This window comes from Euprymna scolopes, chromosome 34 (assembly GCF_053919585.1).
Source record: "Euprymna scolopes isolate OS-2025 chromosome 34, ASM5391958v1, whole genome shotgun sequence".
NCBI lineage: Eukaryota > Metazoa > Mollusca > Cephalopoda > Sepiida > Sepiolidae > Euprymna > Euprymna scolopes.
The window spans coordinates 22110688-22127373 of record NC_136515.1 but is presented as its reverse complement, the minus strand read 5'-3'; the positions used below and the strand labels follow the sequence as shown (position 1 = coordinate 22127373).

The window sequence follows — 16686 nt, the reverse complement described above, 5'->3', positions numbered from 1 at the left end:
TGCAAAATGTTCATTTCAACTTGACATTTGTATTAATTTGCACATGTGTAAAACTAATCATAGTTAAAAGTGGTTTAATTTTAAAAATTTCTTATCTATCTGTTGGGTTAGCTCAAATGGAACATGGCTGCAGTGCTAAATGTTTTTGTTTCAATTAAGCCTAGACTTCATTTGGAATACCCTATACATTTCTGTATCATCATCCTTATAGAAATATGACTTCTCTCATATTTGGTCGTTTTCAATTTGTGCTAACCAGCAAAATTATAACTTGCCTATGAATATTATTTTGCTAACTACTTTCCTCTGAGGATGACAGCCATTCTTTGAAACTCCATGAAGTAAGGAAAATTTTAATGTTTCACCTTTAATTCCTTGTTGAATAATAAATTGTAGCAAATTCTAATTTATAGAATTCAAATTGATTTTCTTTACTAGAAATTAATGATAATAAAACTCCTAAAGTTGAATGGAAAATACAAAAGAAACAACCTAAAACCTGTAGTTCATTATATTCACCTTGTTTTCTATACCTGACTGAAAAACTTGAAATAAGTAGATTTAAAGATCGTGAGAAATGAATAAATATAAAAGTACAATCAGCATAAGTTGTAAACACTTTAAAGGATTTGCGCTAAATAAGTTATAAAAACAAATAATCAAAACAAAATATATTTGCAGTATAATATATATATATATATAAAAGTGACAATGCATGTGCATGCGCACATTTTGTGTATGTCCAACAAAGGCTTTTGGTGATGGGGGGGGCGCTTGGTGTGCTCACTCATTCTTAAAACTTTATATACTGTCTAAATCATAATATGTACGAGTTACGAACAGAGGTCGCGTCTATCTTTAATTTGCCTGGCTTTTACATTTTATGTTAGATTTTTCCAATCGCCGCATGTTTCGCTTTTCAGTATAAAAAAGCGAAACTGAATCCGTATCGGCAGTTCCTCGGCACTCGTGGCAGAGACACCCAGAAAAGCAATAAGGTTTGATCAATGCGGGGGAAACCTTATATCAGACAATTGCTATTCATTGGGACACCCCTTTTTATAGGGAGCTGGTTTCCCCCTCCCCAACATCTTGGGAAAACAGACAACCAACGTTGGGGGGGGGAAAAAAAAAAAAAAAAAAAAAAAAAAAAAAAACAGCCTCGCAGCGAAAGCTGATTGCGAGATATGTTTCACCTCATTATCATTTAAATCGCGCATTTAAGTTTTAATTGTTAAATTAAATCACTTTTCTGTTACTCTGCCGTCGTGGGCAAGTGGGTAACATGTCAGGATTTTTTTCCACCTTCACCTCAAGGTTCCAGGTTCGATCCTGCTTACCTACCAAAACCTTTTCTTTTACCACATGGGCGACGCCGGCCAGTTTTTTTGTTTTTCACATTTTTTAAACAAGTTTAACATTGTTTTTTGTTTTTTTTGTTGTTGTTGTTGTGACCCCCCCCCCCACACATACACACACATATACACCTCCAAACACCCGGGCAACGCCGGGTACCCCGCTAGTCTATAATATAAATCTCACCTGTCTGATTAAAAATGTATGTATGTCTGCCTAAAACTTTTGACAGAGGCGACGGATTTTCACGAGATCAGTATCATCTCGAAGCTCATCTGCCTACTACAACTTTTTTTTTTTGGAGTCTGCCTACTACAACCACTTTCTTTTTATTTGATACACCTCCAAATACTCAAGCAACGCTGGGCACAAAAGTTTTTGTATGTCCAAAAAAGGCTTTTTTCGACGGTGTTCCCAGGGGCTGGGGGGGGGGTACTATCGCTTAGAAGTGTTCATATACCCCCTAGATAATATCTACGATTTGCGAACGCACGTCACATCTAGATTTATTTACAGCGACTTTTACAAAATTATTGCTATTTTGGCTTCTCACGTGTTGATTCGGCTTTTTTGTATAAAAAGTGAAACTGATGTGAAAGTAATGAACTGTTCTCAGCTAGCCCGGGAACAATGTCCAGAAAGCGATGGACGTTTGGTCAATGTTGGTTTTCACCGTCATATCAGACAATTGCTAATAAACGGGAGAGCTGGTATTCCCCAATGTGTTGGGGAAAACCAGCTCTACCGTTGGGTAAAAAAAACTAAAAAAAAAAAAAAAAAAACTCAAAAGAACTATCCCGCAGATAAGTTAAATGTGGATTTGACCTCGTTAAACACTTAAAAACTGTCTCGCAGAAATAGTTTTTTTTTTTTTTTTTTTACATAGGCATCACCACATTATCAAGGCCCAGAGGCCACTCAAGGATAAGGGTTAAAGAGTGTACAGTAGAAATTGGTCAATATAGTAATCATTAGTAATGAAAATTTGGTAAATTTAATAACTTATATGGAACGGCTCATCAAGAACTTATTTACTTTAGACTTGAACACAACCATATTGTAGTCAGCCGGAAAGCAGGAAAACGGAAGACAATTCCACAGGCGTGCAGTTCTAAGAAAGAAGCTTTGTTCATGGAATCTACGTTTAGGTTTAGGCACAGATAAAGAGTGGGGGAAATTATTGATAGTGTTTACAGCTAGACGAGTGTTTCTTGTGAAAGTTTGGCGAGGGGGGACCATAGATTGAAGCTCAGTTGAACACTTTCCATGAAAATAACGATACATCAGAGACAAACTCGCAACATCTCTTCTGTGAGATAGAGGTTGCAAGGAGGAGAAAAGGACATCTCCTACGAGGCTACGAAGTCTATTTTGAACTCTATCAAGGCAGGACAAGTCATTTCTAGCAGCTCCTGCCCAGATGTGGCAACAGTATTCCATCCTTGGACGTACCTGGCTCTTATATAGGTAGAGAATAGCATCAGCAGTGAGATATCTACTGGATCGATAGAAAGATCCCACCATTTTTCCAGCGGCCTTGGCAACAGATTTGATATACGTGTTCCATTTAAGATCAGGAGTAATGGTCAAGCCCAGAAGCTTGTCAAAACTTGAGGCCTCCTGAAGACGAGAGCCATTCATTTCAATTGATGACAAATGTGGATTAGAATGTTGATGATGTAAAGAGAGAAGCTTGGTTTTAGATGCATTAAAAGTAACCAGCCACTTCTTTCCCCATTGTACTACGTGCTCAAGATCAGAGGAGAGAGAATTGGAGAGAACTTGGTCGTTTACTGTCTTAGATGTGCTACCATAAATGGTAGTGTCGTCAGCATAAATGTCTACAAATGATGTAAGGATATGATTTGGAAGATCATTAATGTAGATCAGGAAAAGAGTTGGGCCCAGGATGGATCCCTGAGGGACACCGGCATTAATACTGTGAGCTTCTGATTTTTGCCCCTCAACTACTACTCTTATGAACCTATCAGAAAGAAATGATTTAATAATTGAGAAGACTTTTCCAGCTATACCATAGCTAGCGATCTTATGAAGTAAACCTTTATGCCATACCCTATCAAAGGCTTTAGATATGTCAAGAGTAATTGCCCTAGAAAGATTGCCACCGTCGAGAGATTTGCTAATCCTATGCGATATAACTGTAAGGACATCTGCTGTAGATCTAGCAGAACGGAAACCATATTGAGTGTCACTAAGAAGGTTATTTTTGTTGAGATGTTTGATTACTTCTGTATTTAACACAGATTCTAGCAACTTACTCATGACGCACAGGAGACTTACTGGCCTGTACTGAGAGGGGGATGAGCGATCACCTGAATTCTTAAATACAGGGCATACTGATGAGATTTTCCAGGGAGATGGGAAACTATTCTCCTTAAGACAACGTTTAAACAGTTTTGTAAGTATGGGCGTTAATTCAGGTTGAAGTTTTTTGAGTACTATAATTGGAATACCATCAGGGCCAGTTGCTTTACTCGAATCAAGGTTTTTGATTAGCTTCGCAACATCACGTACAGATATACGTATATCACATAGCGTGTTTTCTGATACAGGAGGAAATATTGGGGGTTGGCGGTCTTGGTCGCAAAGGGTAGAATTAGCTGCAAAGTTCTTGACAAAGAGTTTGGCTTTGTCTGATGCTGACGAGATTACCTCAGGTCCATTGATAATAGTTGGGATGGAGCACACGCTTCTGTTCAGGATTCTGTTTGCTATTTGCCAAAACTGGTGGGAACCAAGCCGCTGCTCAGCTACTTTGGACTTAACAGATTGAGCATACAACACTCTTGCGTTCCTTATTACTTTCTTACAATGGTTGCTGGCAGTCCTGAAAACGGCTTTAGTTTCCATACATCTATTACGTTTGAAGCAGTGGAAAAAGTGATTTCTGTGCGCAATGGCAGCAGCACATTCTGGAGAGAACCATGGCTGGCTGTTAGGTTTTTGCTGAAACTTTTTAGAGGGTATGAAATGGTCAATACCTACAATTAACCATTCAGTTAGGTCTAATACTATAGAGGACACATCCTTTTTAAACATGGAATGCAGAGGTAGATCAGATATAAATGTACGGAAGCTATCCCAGTCAGCCTTAGTGTATCGATATACTGTATGATGAAGAGGTACGTCTGGGGACTTATTACATTTCATTTTTATCTTAATTGATACAACAGAGTGGTCGGAAGATCCAAGAGGCGACAGAACAGAAACTGAACATAGTTCAGGGCAAGTTGTGAGAAAAAGGTCTAGTAGGCTCGCATACTGGCCGTCATTATCGGGCACATGGGTAGGTTCCTGAACAATCTGAGTGAGGTCATAGGCAATGGAGAAATCATGACAGAACCTCCCCTCATCATCGGTCTTGTTTGAGTGGGTCAACCATTCGACGTTGTGAACATTGAAGTCTCCACATACGTGAATGTTAGCTGAAGGATAAGTAGAAAGGACTTGGTCAATTTTCTCAGATATGCTTTGAAAGATAGTAACTCCGCTGTTGTGGGGGCGATAGAGAGTAAATATAAATGCAGTAGTGTGAGCTAAAGCAACCCGGAAGCACATATAGGGTAAGTTAGGATCTTCCCTGGAGATGTCCCTCCCACATGGAAAGCTATCTTTAATATAGGCACATATTCCATGCCCATGGCGATCTTGGGGGTCAGATTTAGAAGTTAAGTTAGAGTATCCTGTAATTGCAAACTCATCTAGGGAAATAGCCTGTCCAATGCCAGTTTCACTTAAAAATAAAAGGTCTGGTTTAGTCTCCTGTAATTGGGTTTCAACCTCTGGAAGGTTAGAACGAAGACCCCTGATGTTGGAGAAGGAGACATGGTAGTAGGGGTCTACGTTGGAAGTTGGAGAACCGGGTTTAATCGTGTATTTTTTCTTGAAACTTGTCATGATGAAATTTTGGAATTTGTGGACTAGGTCGACAGATTTACTTAGAGCAGGACAGAGAGGGGAAACTAAGAGAGAAAAAGAAACGAAGAATTTTTTTTTTTTTTATTTGTAGCTAATGATAAGGTAAAGCCGTAACAATTACCCACTAGTATGGCATCGAGAGGCCCCACCAGAAGCTACTGCATGGTCCAGAATCCATTCACCAAATGGCAATACAGCAGCCCCAGTACTTTGCACCTGCTGATAGGACAGCCTCCTTAATGGTTAATCCAAGGTTCGGGTCCCTGACTATCAGGCGGATAACGTCAGCCCAGACAAAACGTTTACCTCCAGCACCCTTACTAGTGACATGGCTACAAGGATAGACATAGAAACAGAAAATTTCCGCCATCTCAGCCAACTGTTCGCAAAAATACTGCCAACCTAGAAAACAGCTTTTTCTTCTCCCTTTGTCCGAAAAATCACTCATTTAAAAAATGAGGACTGAGGGACAAATAAGAAGAAGCGAGGGTAACAGGAGCTGCCGATAGTTAACTGCGGAATAGTGATGTTTGGCCTCAATTTGAACTTATTCATTTTTTAATCACTAAATTTAACGCATTACATTGCTTCCGTCACCATAGCGCAGGTGTATGGCGTCAGCCTATTGGCCTCAAGCCTACCTGCCACCAAACCCTCCTTTTTTTCCTTTTTACACCTACGAAACATTTTTTTTTTCTATTTTTAAAATCATTGTTTTTTTTTGTTTTATTTTTAACATCGTTTCCATTGTTCTGCTTTACCCTCCCCCCAACACACACACACATACAAACACCCAGGCAACGCGGGGTACTCCCAATAGTCTATTGTATAAATCTCACCTGTCTGTTTAAATGAATGTATGTATGTTTGTATGTCTGCCTAAAACTTTCGACAGAGGCGACGGATTTTCATGAGATCAGTATTGTTTTGAAGCTCAACCTTTCTGACAACAAATACCAAAAAAAGTAGCCAAAAACATTAATACCTTCAACCTCAACTGGGCACTTTTCTACAAGGAGGAGGTCGCTTTTTTTCGCCGATTGACTAGCCTTAATTTAAACCTTTGTCACATCCGGTTTGGCAATGGACGCAACAGCAAAGACGTCACGTTTTTCGATTTTTCCCACATTCTTTTGCTCTTGCCTGCCTACTACCACTTGTTTTTATTTTATTTATATTTTTTTTTTTTGTTCAACACACTCCTCCAAACACCCAGACAATGCCGGGCACCCAGGGCAGTTGGGAATAAGAATCAGATATTTTTAGGGATGGACATACCTACTGATATAATTACATTTATATCTACAAATAAAAAGTGGAATGATAAAATTGCCGCCCTAGAAAAGACGACATAATTCCATTTCCATTTGATGAAAACCGTTTTTTTTTTTTTGTTGCAGACCATCTATTAGTTGGTCAGTTGTGTACAAATCCCAAGAGCGGTAGTAGTCTTCTATCATGTCTGAAAGTGACACAATGTTCAACAAGTGAGATCGGAGATGTGCCACTGTACAACTCATGCTCTCCACTGATTCAAGTTATGATAGCAGGACCATTGCCAGCACCCTCAAAATGCACTGCTGAACTGCCATGAATAACGGACATGCCCATGGTGATGAAAATAAAGTTTCCCGCCACGGTTATAGTCTTTGGTGTGGTGTCAAGTGAGGGCCACAATCGTGCCACTTCACATCTTTGAAGTCGGCTTGAAAGTCAACACCAAAGTGTACCTGGATGTGCTGAAGCCCTGGTGCAATCAAGTTATTGAGGCTGAAGGCAGCTACATAGAATAGATGTCAGTTCTAGTACATAATCAAGTTACCTGAATTGATTTTTTCAATAAAAGTTTTAAAATCAAAATGATGTGTTTTCTTTACGGTGACACTTATCGTTCCACCCTGTATCTCTTATATAAAAGGAATTTTTTGGGTGATGGGCTAATTTTTTATGAAATTCACAATGTGCTTTGTATATCTGGCAGTGTTCTTAGATAGGTTTTGTGACAAAATGTCTTCGATACCTATCGATAATCGAAAATATCCAATGAAAGGAACAGGCAATCCTGGCCAAAGTTAACACTTTACACACGCTAACATTACAAGTATATTTTGAGAAGTTTTATTACCACACAAGCAGAAAGGTCAGGCATATAAAATCAACAGTAGGTTCTTTGATATTACAGGAGTGTGTTTGAAATGAATGTTTCTGTTTAAAGCACAATTTGACTTTGAATTTTTGCATTTTACACTTTAATTTGAGCTATTATATATAAAAATAATTCTATAAAATCAACAGTAGGTTTTTCTACTGTGCAATGTAGACTACAATGTATTTGCACTAAGTCACTGCAAAGAGGCATGTGAAGCTTCCTCCTAATGCACCATGATGAGTCCCCAACTAGAAAAGGCAATAAATCAAATTTTATTGAAAAATGTGCGATTTCACTAATTTTGATAATAAAAATATGAGAGTGTGAAACATTTATTGATCCTTATTAAATCCCAGGCAACGTCGAGTCTCCTTGTGTGTGTATGTATATATATATATATATATATATATATAGGAGCATTGAATAATTTAAATGATATGGAGTTGGATTGATGAGTTTTATAACAATTACTAGGGCTATGACAACAGAATATTCTTTTCATTGTTTTGACTCGAGTATATATCCAACACAGGCACAGTTAATCAATCGAAAACCACATCACTATCTAAAAACATCAGATATTAACTGATATACACTCGAGAGTTAAAATAAGGAAAAGATTATGCTGTTGTCATAGCCCTACTAATTACTAAGGAACAAATCAATAGTCTCAAATATACTATTGCAGATATTTGACAATTTTTACAATTTTATAATTTGAAATCGACTCCTTTCATCTAAACTTTCTGCAAAATACAAATATATATATATATACACACACATACTTCTAACTTGCAGACTTTTTGACAAATAAGTGCAATAGTATGATCCAATAATAAGTTATAATTTTTAAGTGCTTTTATTTACTTATATATATATGAGAGTTTACAAATGTATGTAGAATGAGTATTCTTGTGTTAATATAGCTGAGCTTCAAAAGGATACCTATCTTATGAAAATCGGTCACCTCTGTTGAAAGTTTTAGGCAGACATACAAACATACATTTAAACAGACAGGTGAGATTTACATAATAGATGTATGTGCATTTGTAGTTTTAAGATGAAAAGTTACACATCTATATGTTGCGTAGGTGACGGACAATGCCAGGAAAATATCAGATGTATTGCATACACGCAATTACAGATCCAGGCAAAACCAGATGTAAATCTTATTACTTAGTGATGACGTCATCCCTACATTCTGATCGAAGAATTAAGATCATGAAACAATGAGAAAATATTGTTTTTGTTTTGTTTTTCATTTGTTTTTGTTTTTTGTTTTGTTTTTCATTTTCCTCCTTTGAAGATTGTAACTTTGGGCATGGGGCAGCTAAAGCAGCTGCCAACATTGCCCTGCTTTTTATTGAAACCAACCGAGAGCTCTTTTTAGTATCCTTGTTGTTCCCTTAAGTGCAATTGTCTGGATCTCTTTTGCACTTGGTTCTCCAAGAATATTAGTTAGGTAGGACTTCAGGTTCTTTTTCATAAGCCCTGTGGCAACTATAATAACTGGTATGATTGATATCTCCCTAAGATTCCAGTTTCCTTTCATATCATACATGAGACATTGATATTTGGTCTGTTTTTCACTTACATATTTTTATATATGAAATCTTATTTTGATTTCAATTTTATTTCTATACTTTCATAAACATATATAAATTCAAATAAAAACTTAGTTTTAAAATTTAAAAAAAAAAAAAAAGTATTTTCATAATTTCATAAAAATATTTCTTATAAAATAACTTATTTTTTTAATTTTGTTATCAAAAGTGCAAATAAAGACTAATTTTTATTTTTTTATAATTTTGTTAATTTTTTTGTATATTTTTTCAACAATATCCTTTTCTTATATTTCATTTCAATAAATCGCTTCACAATATTGAAGAATAATAAAAGTGAAGATTTGCTTTGTCACTGCTTCCGGTAGCGCTACGTCAAATTAGAAGTATGTTAGCTGACTATACCTGTCATACCTTTAGAATATGTTGCTGCTTTGATGGCTTCCTTCTACTTCAAGATGGCACCAATCAGATGGATTTCAGCCATACTCCTTCACAATATCATTCAACAGCATTCTCTGAAGATAGTGGTTTCAATCCTACCCAAAGCTGGCCAGAGGCTTACTTGGCCAAAACGTGGCGAGATAACTCTGGAAGGCAGTCATTGCTGAGGATGCAGTTAGGAAATTCAGAGTTCCTATCCCATCGCGGTTACCACCTGACGAAAGCCAGAGGATTAGTTGGCCGAAACATTGTGAAACAACTATTAAAAAGATGACGATAATAATGAACTATTTACTTTCTTACAGCTACTTTACGATTTCTAAGAAAAATAATAAACTTCCCGATCCCTTAAAAAAATTTTTAGAGTATGTACAAAAAAAAATTAAAATAGAAATCTTTCTTCAATCTTTATTCTTCAAATGTGATAAAAATTAGAATGCATATATTTTGCAATTTTTTTTAATTTGTTAGAGGAAGATTGAAGTAAAAAAAATAGATTCAAGTTAAAAAAAAAAAAAAAAAAAAAAAAAAAAAAAAAAAAAAGTTTTTGCAGATAAAAATCAACAAATATTCCCAGAAAATTACTAAAGAAATCTGCATAGATTAAAATATATTTTAGCATATTTTACGACCGGGCAATGCTGAGCAGCTTGCTAATCTATCTCTCTCTCTATTATGGTGTTAAATGGTAATAAGAACGAATGAACACAGGACTTTTAGAAACAAACATGTATTCACATATATTACAGGCAAAGCAGGTTGAGCAATACCATTCCTCAACGGTAGGGCGTTTGCACACAACCTCCTTGACCACATGCCAATCTCTGAAGTGACGTCATGAGAGTCCATTAATCCCATGGAGGGGCATCTCCAACACTTTCTCTCTCTCTCTCATATATATATATATATATATATATATATATATATATATATAGAGAGAGAGAGAGATCTCTTTCTCACTATCTCTCTATATCTCTAGGGAGAGAGAGAGAAATACAGAGATAAAGACGACAGAACAAACAAATAAACAAAAAAATAAACAAATAAAATAAATAAATAAAAAACAAATAAATAGACAAGGATAATTCATAATACTGAAAACACCATTTTTCAATGGCTACAAAGAAAACAGTTTGAAATTTAGAATTATTTACCTAAGCTGCAAAACTAGCAGAAATGTCTAAGCAACCAGCAAAGGTGCCCTCGTCGTATAAAACCACTTTCGCTTTATAATCTCCGGGAGGCACAGGGTCAGTTTTGACAACAAATTTAGTTGTTGGTAAATTGTAGTCAGCCTAAAAAAGAAAAAATACATTTATAAATCCTGAAAGTATTAAATTATACACAAAATTAGGTGCTGTTTTACAATTTTTCAATGTGCAAAGGAAGATAACTATGTTTACTAAAAAATTTGTTCATTTTTTTTCATCTCATAATTTAGGACACAATATTTTTTTTTTATTAAATCAAAACATAAAAAAAAAAAAAAAAAGAAAAGCTGCGATGATATTTTTTTTTTTTTTTAATGTAACAAAATTGATAACATTATCAATACAAAACCAACTAGACATTTTCTAGAATCAAAATCAGATAATAGATTTTGATAAAAATTGGAATAAGGATTCTAAACATAAGGTAAATCTTGATTTTAATCTTCATCAGGGCTCTTTGGACAAATTTATCTTTAGTTGACTTTTGACAACTAAATATTTTCGTTTACTAGCCAAATAGAAAAGTTACTAGCCAAACCCACATGATTTTTAGAATATGACATCTTCGTTCTGTGACGAATATGTATATCAAAGATTTTTCTGTATTTTTTAATAAGTGTAATTCTAAATATACAACAAATTTTATGTTGATACTTGAAGGTACAAACATTCTGATTTCTTCAGATGTTTTTTTAAACAGCCTTCATTAAAAAAAAAAGTATATTGTTCTATTAAACTTTTATTGTTTAAATTTAATTTTGTTCGTTTTATATATAGAAAAAGTTGTAAAGATATTTTTCACTCAGTAGCAAGTTTGGGAAGATTGTCAGTGAAAGAAATATAATCGCCAAAAGATAAGCGCTTCATTATTTCTAGTCGCCACTTTGAAAAATCACTCACAAATGCGACTGTTTCACTCGCAATGTAGAGCCTTGCCAACGAACAAAAGATATTTGCATTAGATGATAACATTTAAAAAAGCTGCGGCAAAAATTTTTTTTTTTCAAATTAAAAAGTAAATGCTATGATAAGGTTTTAAAAAAAATAGTCTTTAACCTTAAAAAATTCAAAGAATGAAACTTTTAAAGATATCTTTTTTTTTTTTTTTTACTGTAATAATGAAAATGCGGCGATAGTTGTAGAGGAATTGTAAACAAAGTTGATATCATTAATAATACAAAATGTAGTCTTTACGCGACTCTTAAGAGAAGACCAAAGAACCAATGATATTTTCATTAAATGAAAACATTTAAAAGATAAGCTGCGTCAACTTTTAATTAAAAAATGTTCACAATTCCTCTACAACTATCGTCACATTTAAAACAAAAAAAAAAGAAAAAAAAAGCCGCATCTTTGAAAGTTTCATTCTTTGTATTTTTTTAAGGTTAAAGACCACCATAACATTTACTTTTTAATTTACAAAAAAGTTGCCACAGCTTTTTAAAATTTTTCATCTAATTCCTTTGTTGGTTATAGCATCATAAATTATGATATGAAAACAGAAACGATTCTCTTAAGTCGCGTTAGGACTACATTTTGTATTATTAATGTTTTCAACATTGTTACATTTAAAAAAAAAAAAAAAAAAAAAACTTGTCACAGCTCTTTTTTTTTTTAATGTTTTGACTTAATATTTGCGTCCTAAATTATGAAATGAAAAAAAAAAATGAACAAATCTTTCAGTAAATGGGAGTTGTCTCCCTTTGCACAGTGACAAACTGTAAAATAGTGCCTAAAATTCTTTCCATTTTGTAAAATATTCCATTTGAAGGTTCTTGATAAATTGCAAAAACATCTGTAATTTGATAAGCCCCCACCTTTTCTTCTATGCAACATCTCTTTTACAGATCTGCTGTGGCTAGTCTCAGTCTTTTTGATAAATACTATTAAGATGTGTTCTTCAGAATTTTCTCAACTTTTCCCTGCTTCCTTTGTTTCAACTCATTTGACTTGTTGGTCTAGTAGTGATCTACATCAATTCGTTGTTTTGATATCTCATAGTAATACTACTTCTTAGTAACTTTTTTCCAAGAATGATGAAGTTGTGGAGCTTTATTTTCCTCACATCTACACCCTTGGTCTTGAGTCATCTCTTGTTTTTGCAATTATCATTGTCATCTCCTTACATCAAGTGGCTTCATACCTTGTTTTGATCAAATTTATTAAAAAAAGCTAAATAGTAGTCCAGTGCAAATCTAGAATTCAACCTAGTTAAAAAAAAAAAAAAAAAAAAAAAATGCAGAAAAATCTTTGATATACATTACCCATTATGGAACGAAAATGTTATTTCAAAAATCATAAACTGATAAGTAGCTTTTTTTTTTTTTTTTTTTTTTTAACTAAGAAAATCAAATTTTATGAGGTTTGCCATGTTTAATAAAGGGAGACAACTTGAATGAGTGATTTTAAAATCAGGCTTATGTCTACAATATACTATGAATTGCTAAAACTTGTAAAAAAAAATTTTTTAAGAGATTAAAAACAAAACTTAATGTAATTTTTGGAATATGACATTTTCATTCAGTGATGGGTATGTAAATTAAAGATTTTTCTGCATTTTTTTTTTTAAAAAAGGTAGAATTCTAAACAAAACCCCAGTATTCTTATTCTTATGAGCTATGATGGGGTAAATCTATAGTGGTAAAATGTGGGTACTAGGGCACTTTATCTAATCAGAAGTATTTTTTGTTTCTTTTTCAGAAAAGTAGCCGGGGGGGGGGGCGGAGGGAAAGGGGAGACAATCCAAAAATTTTGACCCCCCCCCCAAAATCAAACTTTTCTGGTAATTTAAATAAAGTAACAACAGAATAACATTTATTGAAAAATTGAATTTAAATTCTCTAAAATATTTCAAGATTCGTAAGTTTTATTTTTTTTCTCACTGACATTGATTTTTAAAAGCCTACTTTTTCTATATAAAAATTATTAAAACTTAATATACTCGATCAAGCATATGCGAGTGACTACATGATTGGTTGTTTTTGTTTTACGGCATATCAACCCTTTTCGGGTTATTTAATGCCGAATCCAAAGATTCAGAAGAAAAATTTTTTAATAGAATATATTTGTTGTTTTCACGTCGGTTTCTATTTAACCCATAGTTGGGACCCTAACAGGTACTACCACTCCGGGTCAGAGTGGACCTGGGAGCAATGGTAATTAAAGGGTGGCTCCACACTCCCCAAAACCCACAAGCTGGGGTCTCACCACTGGATATAGTTTAAGGTCATATCCAGGACCCCCATTGAGGGACTTTTACCCTCTGCAGGGGGGGGGGGGGCAGTCAGTGTATTCTAATGCCCCACGACAGGGCCAGAGTGACTACATGAAGGTTAATTAATTTACATATTCCTTTGAAAAACAAGCGTCAATTACTCATTTTTTATGTCTTTTTATGAGATTGGTTTCATTTCAGTATTACGTTGAATTCTATTTATGCATAATTGCATAGAATTTATGAAAACACTATAGCACACCGAAATATCTATATAGAAAAGTGACCTTGTCGGTGAGTGAAAAGTCTACCAAACTCCTCTCTGAATATTTGGTTTACAAAGTTAAAATTTGATATATAGGATATTTGGACCTGTAGCACACTTGATTTGGTTTTTAGCTGGGAAAAATTGCTGCTAAGGGGTCCAAATTGAAAACAAAACACTTGACCTTGTTAGGGTAAGTTGAACAAAACATTAATTCTGCTGTTACTTTTGCATATGCGCTTAATTTCTAATCTTCCGTATCCATCTGTCAGTAGCTCAAACAGTAACGACATTGGAGAGATAAAAAAGGCTAGAGTGCTAAATGTTCAGGTTTCAATTCTAGCGGATGGTATGAAAGTCATTTTCTATAACTTGAAATCATTTATATTTTGAAAAATAAGCAATAGAGAATTGGCTCTATAATAAGAAATCTGCAGGAATTAAAAAATATTTCTGAATATTTTACAATCGGGCAATGCTGGGTGGCTTAGTAAATATACAAATGTATAAATAAAATATAACATTCAATTTATATTATGAAATGGATGGAATGTATTTTTATATAACTTTTTAAAAGAAAATAATTATTTAGATGCAAATTGCATTTTATGAAATACTAACTTTCTATTGAACTAGCATGGTGCCCGGCATTGTCCGGGTATTTGGAGGGGTGTGTTGAGCAAAAAAAAAAAAAAAGTAGTAGTAGGAGGCAGGCTCGACCCCGTACCGTGAAGGAGGAAAAGAACAGGAAAAATGTGGCGGCTTTGCTGTTATGACCACCGCCAAACCGGAAGCGACGTAGATTTAAATGAAAACTAGACAATCGAAAAGAGGGGATGACTTTCGAAAGTATCAGAGAAAAAAGCGACCACTCAAAAGTGCCCAGTTGAGGGTGAAGAAAATGTTTTTAGCCAATTTTTCGGTATTTGTCGTCTGAAGGGTCGAGCTTCAAAACGATACTGATCTTGTGAAAATCGATTGCCTCTGTCAAAAGTTTTAGGCAGACATGCAAACATACATAGATTTACACAAACCAATTAAAAAGCTTGCCCTATCTCTGAATACCCTTTATGTAAAATTTCAAATGTTTAGACCAGAAACTGTCTGAGTAATTTGGTAGAGACAGCAGAGGTCAAAATTTTTTTAACTTTGACCCCCTATTATGACCCCTTAACATTTATTGTTTTGGGCTCAAATCAAGTTATTAAGTTAGATCCATGTCCAAGGAACCTATACCTAAAATTTCAATTGTTTATACCCAAAATTGGTAGAGTTCTCAAAGGTCAAATTGTTGAACAGCCAAATTTCTGGCCAAAAACAGATTACAAAGATTTTCCCAAATCTCCATACCCTGTATATCAAATTTTGAGTCTGTAGACTGAAAATTGAGAGAGTTATTGCGTAGGGAAATGTAGACACACACACACACTTTCACATATAGATTGATTATCCAATACTGGGGACCGCTTGTGAATTTCATACTCCCATGAAACTTCCTTTGGAGGAAGCTGGTTAAACCCAAATAGAGTTAGTTCTGACCCATACAACAGACAATGTCCTGTTCTTGAATTTTTGAAATAATTTATATTTGGATTTTTTTTAGACTATTGTCTTTAGTGTTATTTTCAATTTTCTGAAGAAGGTCAAAGGTTACATCGGTCAAAATGAACAGTAGTCCAAATAATCTTTGTCTAAAAAATTCTGAAACATACATATGATGAGAATAATGGAAATCGTATTACGACAAGATAGAGATGATAAAGGATTAAACCAAGTTATGTGTTCAGCATCTTTGTCTTTATTGTAAGACTTCTTGTGGATGAATGAATTGAAGAAAACAAAACAGTACAATATTTGAAAAGTAATGAAATGAAAAGTATGATTTTATTCTATTTCAGAACAAAAAAAATCGTTGGAAATTCAAAAAAAGTTATAGTGTTCTGAAAGATATTTTTTTAACATCATATAGCTGTTAATACTTATTTTGTTCAGGGAGTTCATTTTCCCTGTCTAGGGCTGAATTTTTTTTTTTTTTTTTTTTTTACTCATGTTCACCCCAAACAAGGCACTTTAACATAAGGGCTACTATTTGAGGCCATGCTTAAGGAAAATGAACAAGATGTTGGTTTACATTACATTTAAACTTCTGCATATCAGTATAGTCAGGGAAGCAGGCAGAGAATTCCAAAGTCTAGCTGTTCAAAAGAAGAAACTATTAGAGTAGAAAGTTTTTTTGTTTTTTTTACAAGGTGGTCACCACTTATCAAGGCCCGGAAGCCACTCAGGGATAAGGGTTATTGTAAGTACAGTATGTTAGTGTGGAGATTTAATAAAGTGTCTACTTAAGGGGGCAGTTCATCAGAAATTTGTTTACATTGGACTTGAAGACATCCAGATTGTAGTCAGGTGGGAAGCAGGCAGACGCAACAGTGGAGGGTATGATTTTGTTGCTAAGCAGGTTTGCTGGGGGTATGTACATTGAGGGGACATTGAGGGGGACAAAAGTGCAATGAATTCAGAGCATATTCCATTAAAATACTTGTAAA

At 34.5% G+C, this 16686-nt stretch overlaps 1 protein-coding gene across 1 annotated transcript in view; it reads right to left on the bottom strand.

Moving 5' to 3' along the window:
* The window catches only part of LOC145259128 (ganglioside GM2 activator-like), a 35920-nt gene that overhangs the window by 588 nt on the left and 18646 nt on the right, over nucleotides 1-16686 (bottom strand). The window contains exon 4 of the mRNA XM_080116808.1: nucleotides 10605-10745. Coding sequence (XP_079972934.1) covers nucleotides 10605-10745 — 141 coding nt within the window. The remainder of the gene's footprint in view (nucleotides 1-10604; nucleotides 10746-16686) is intronic.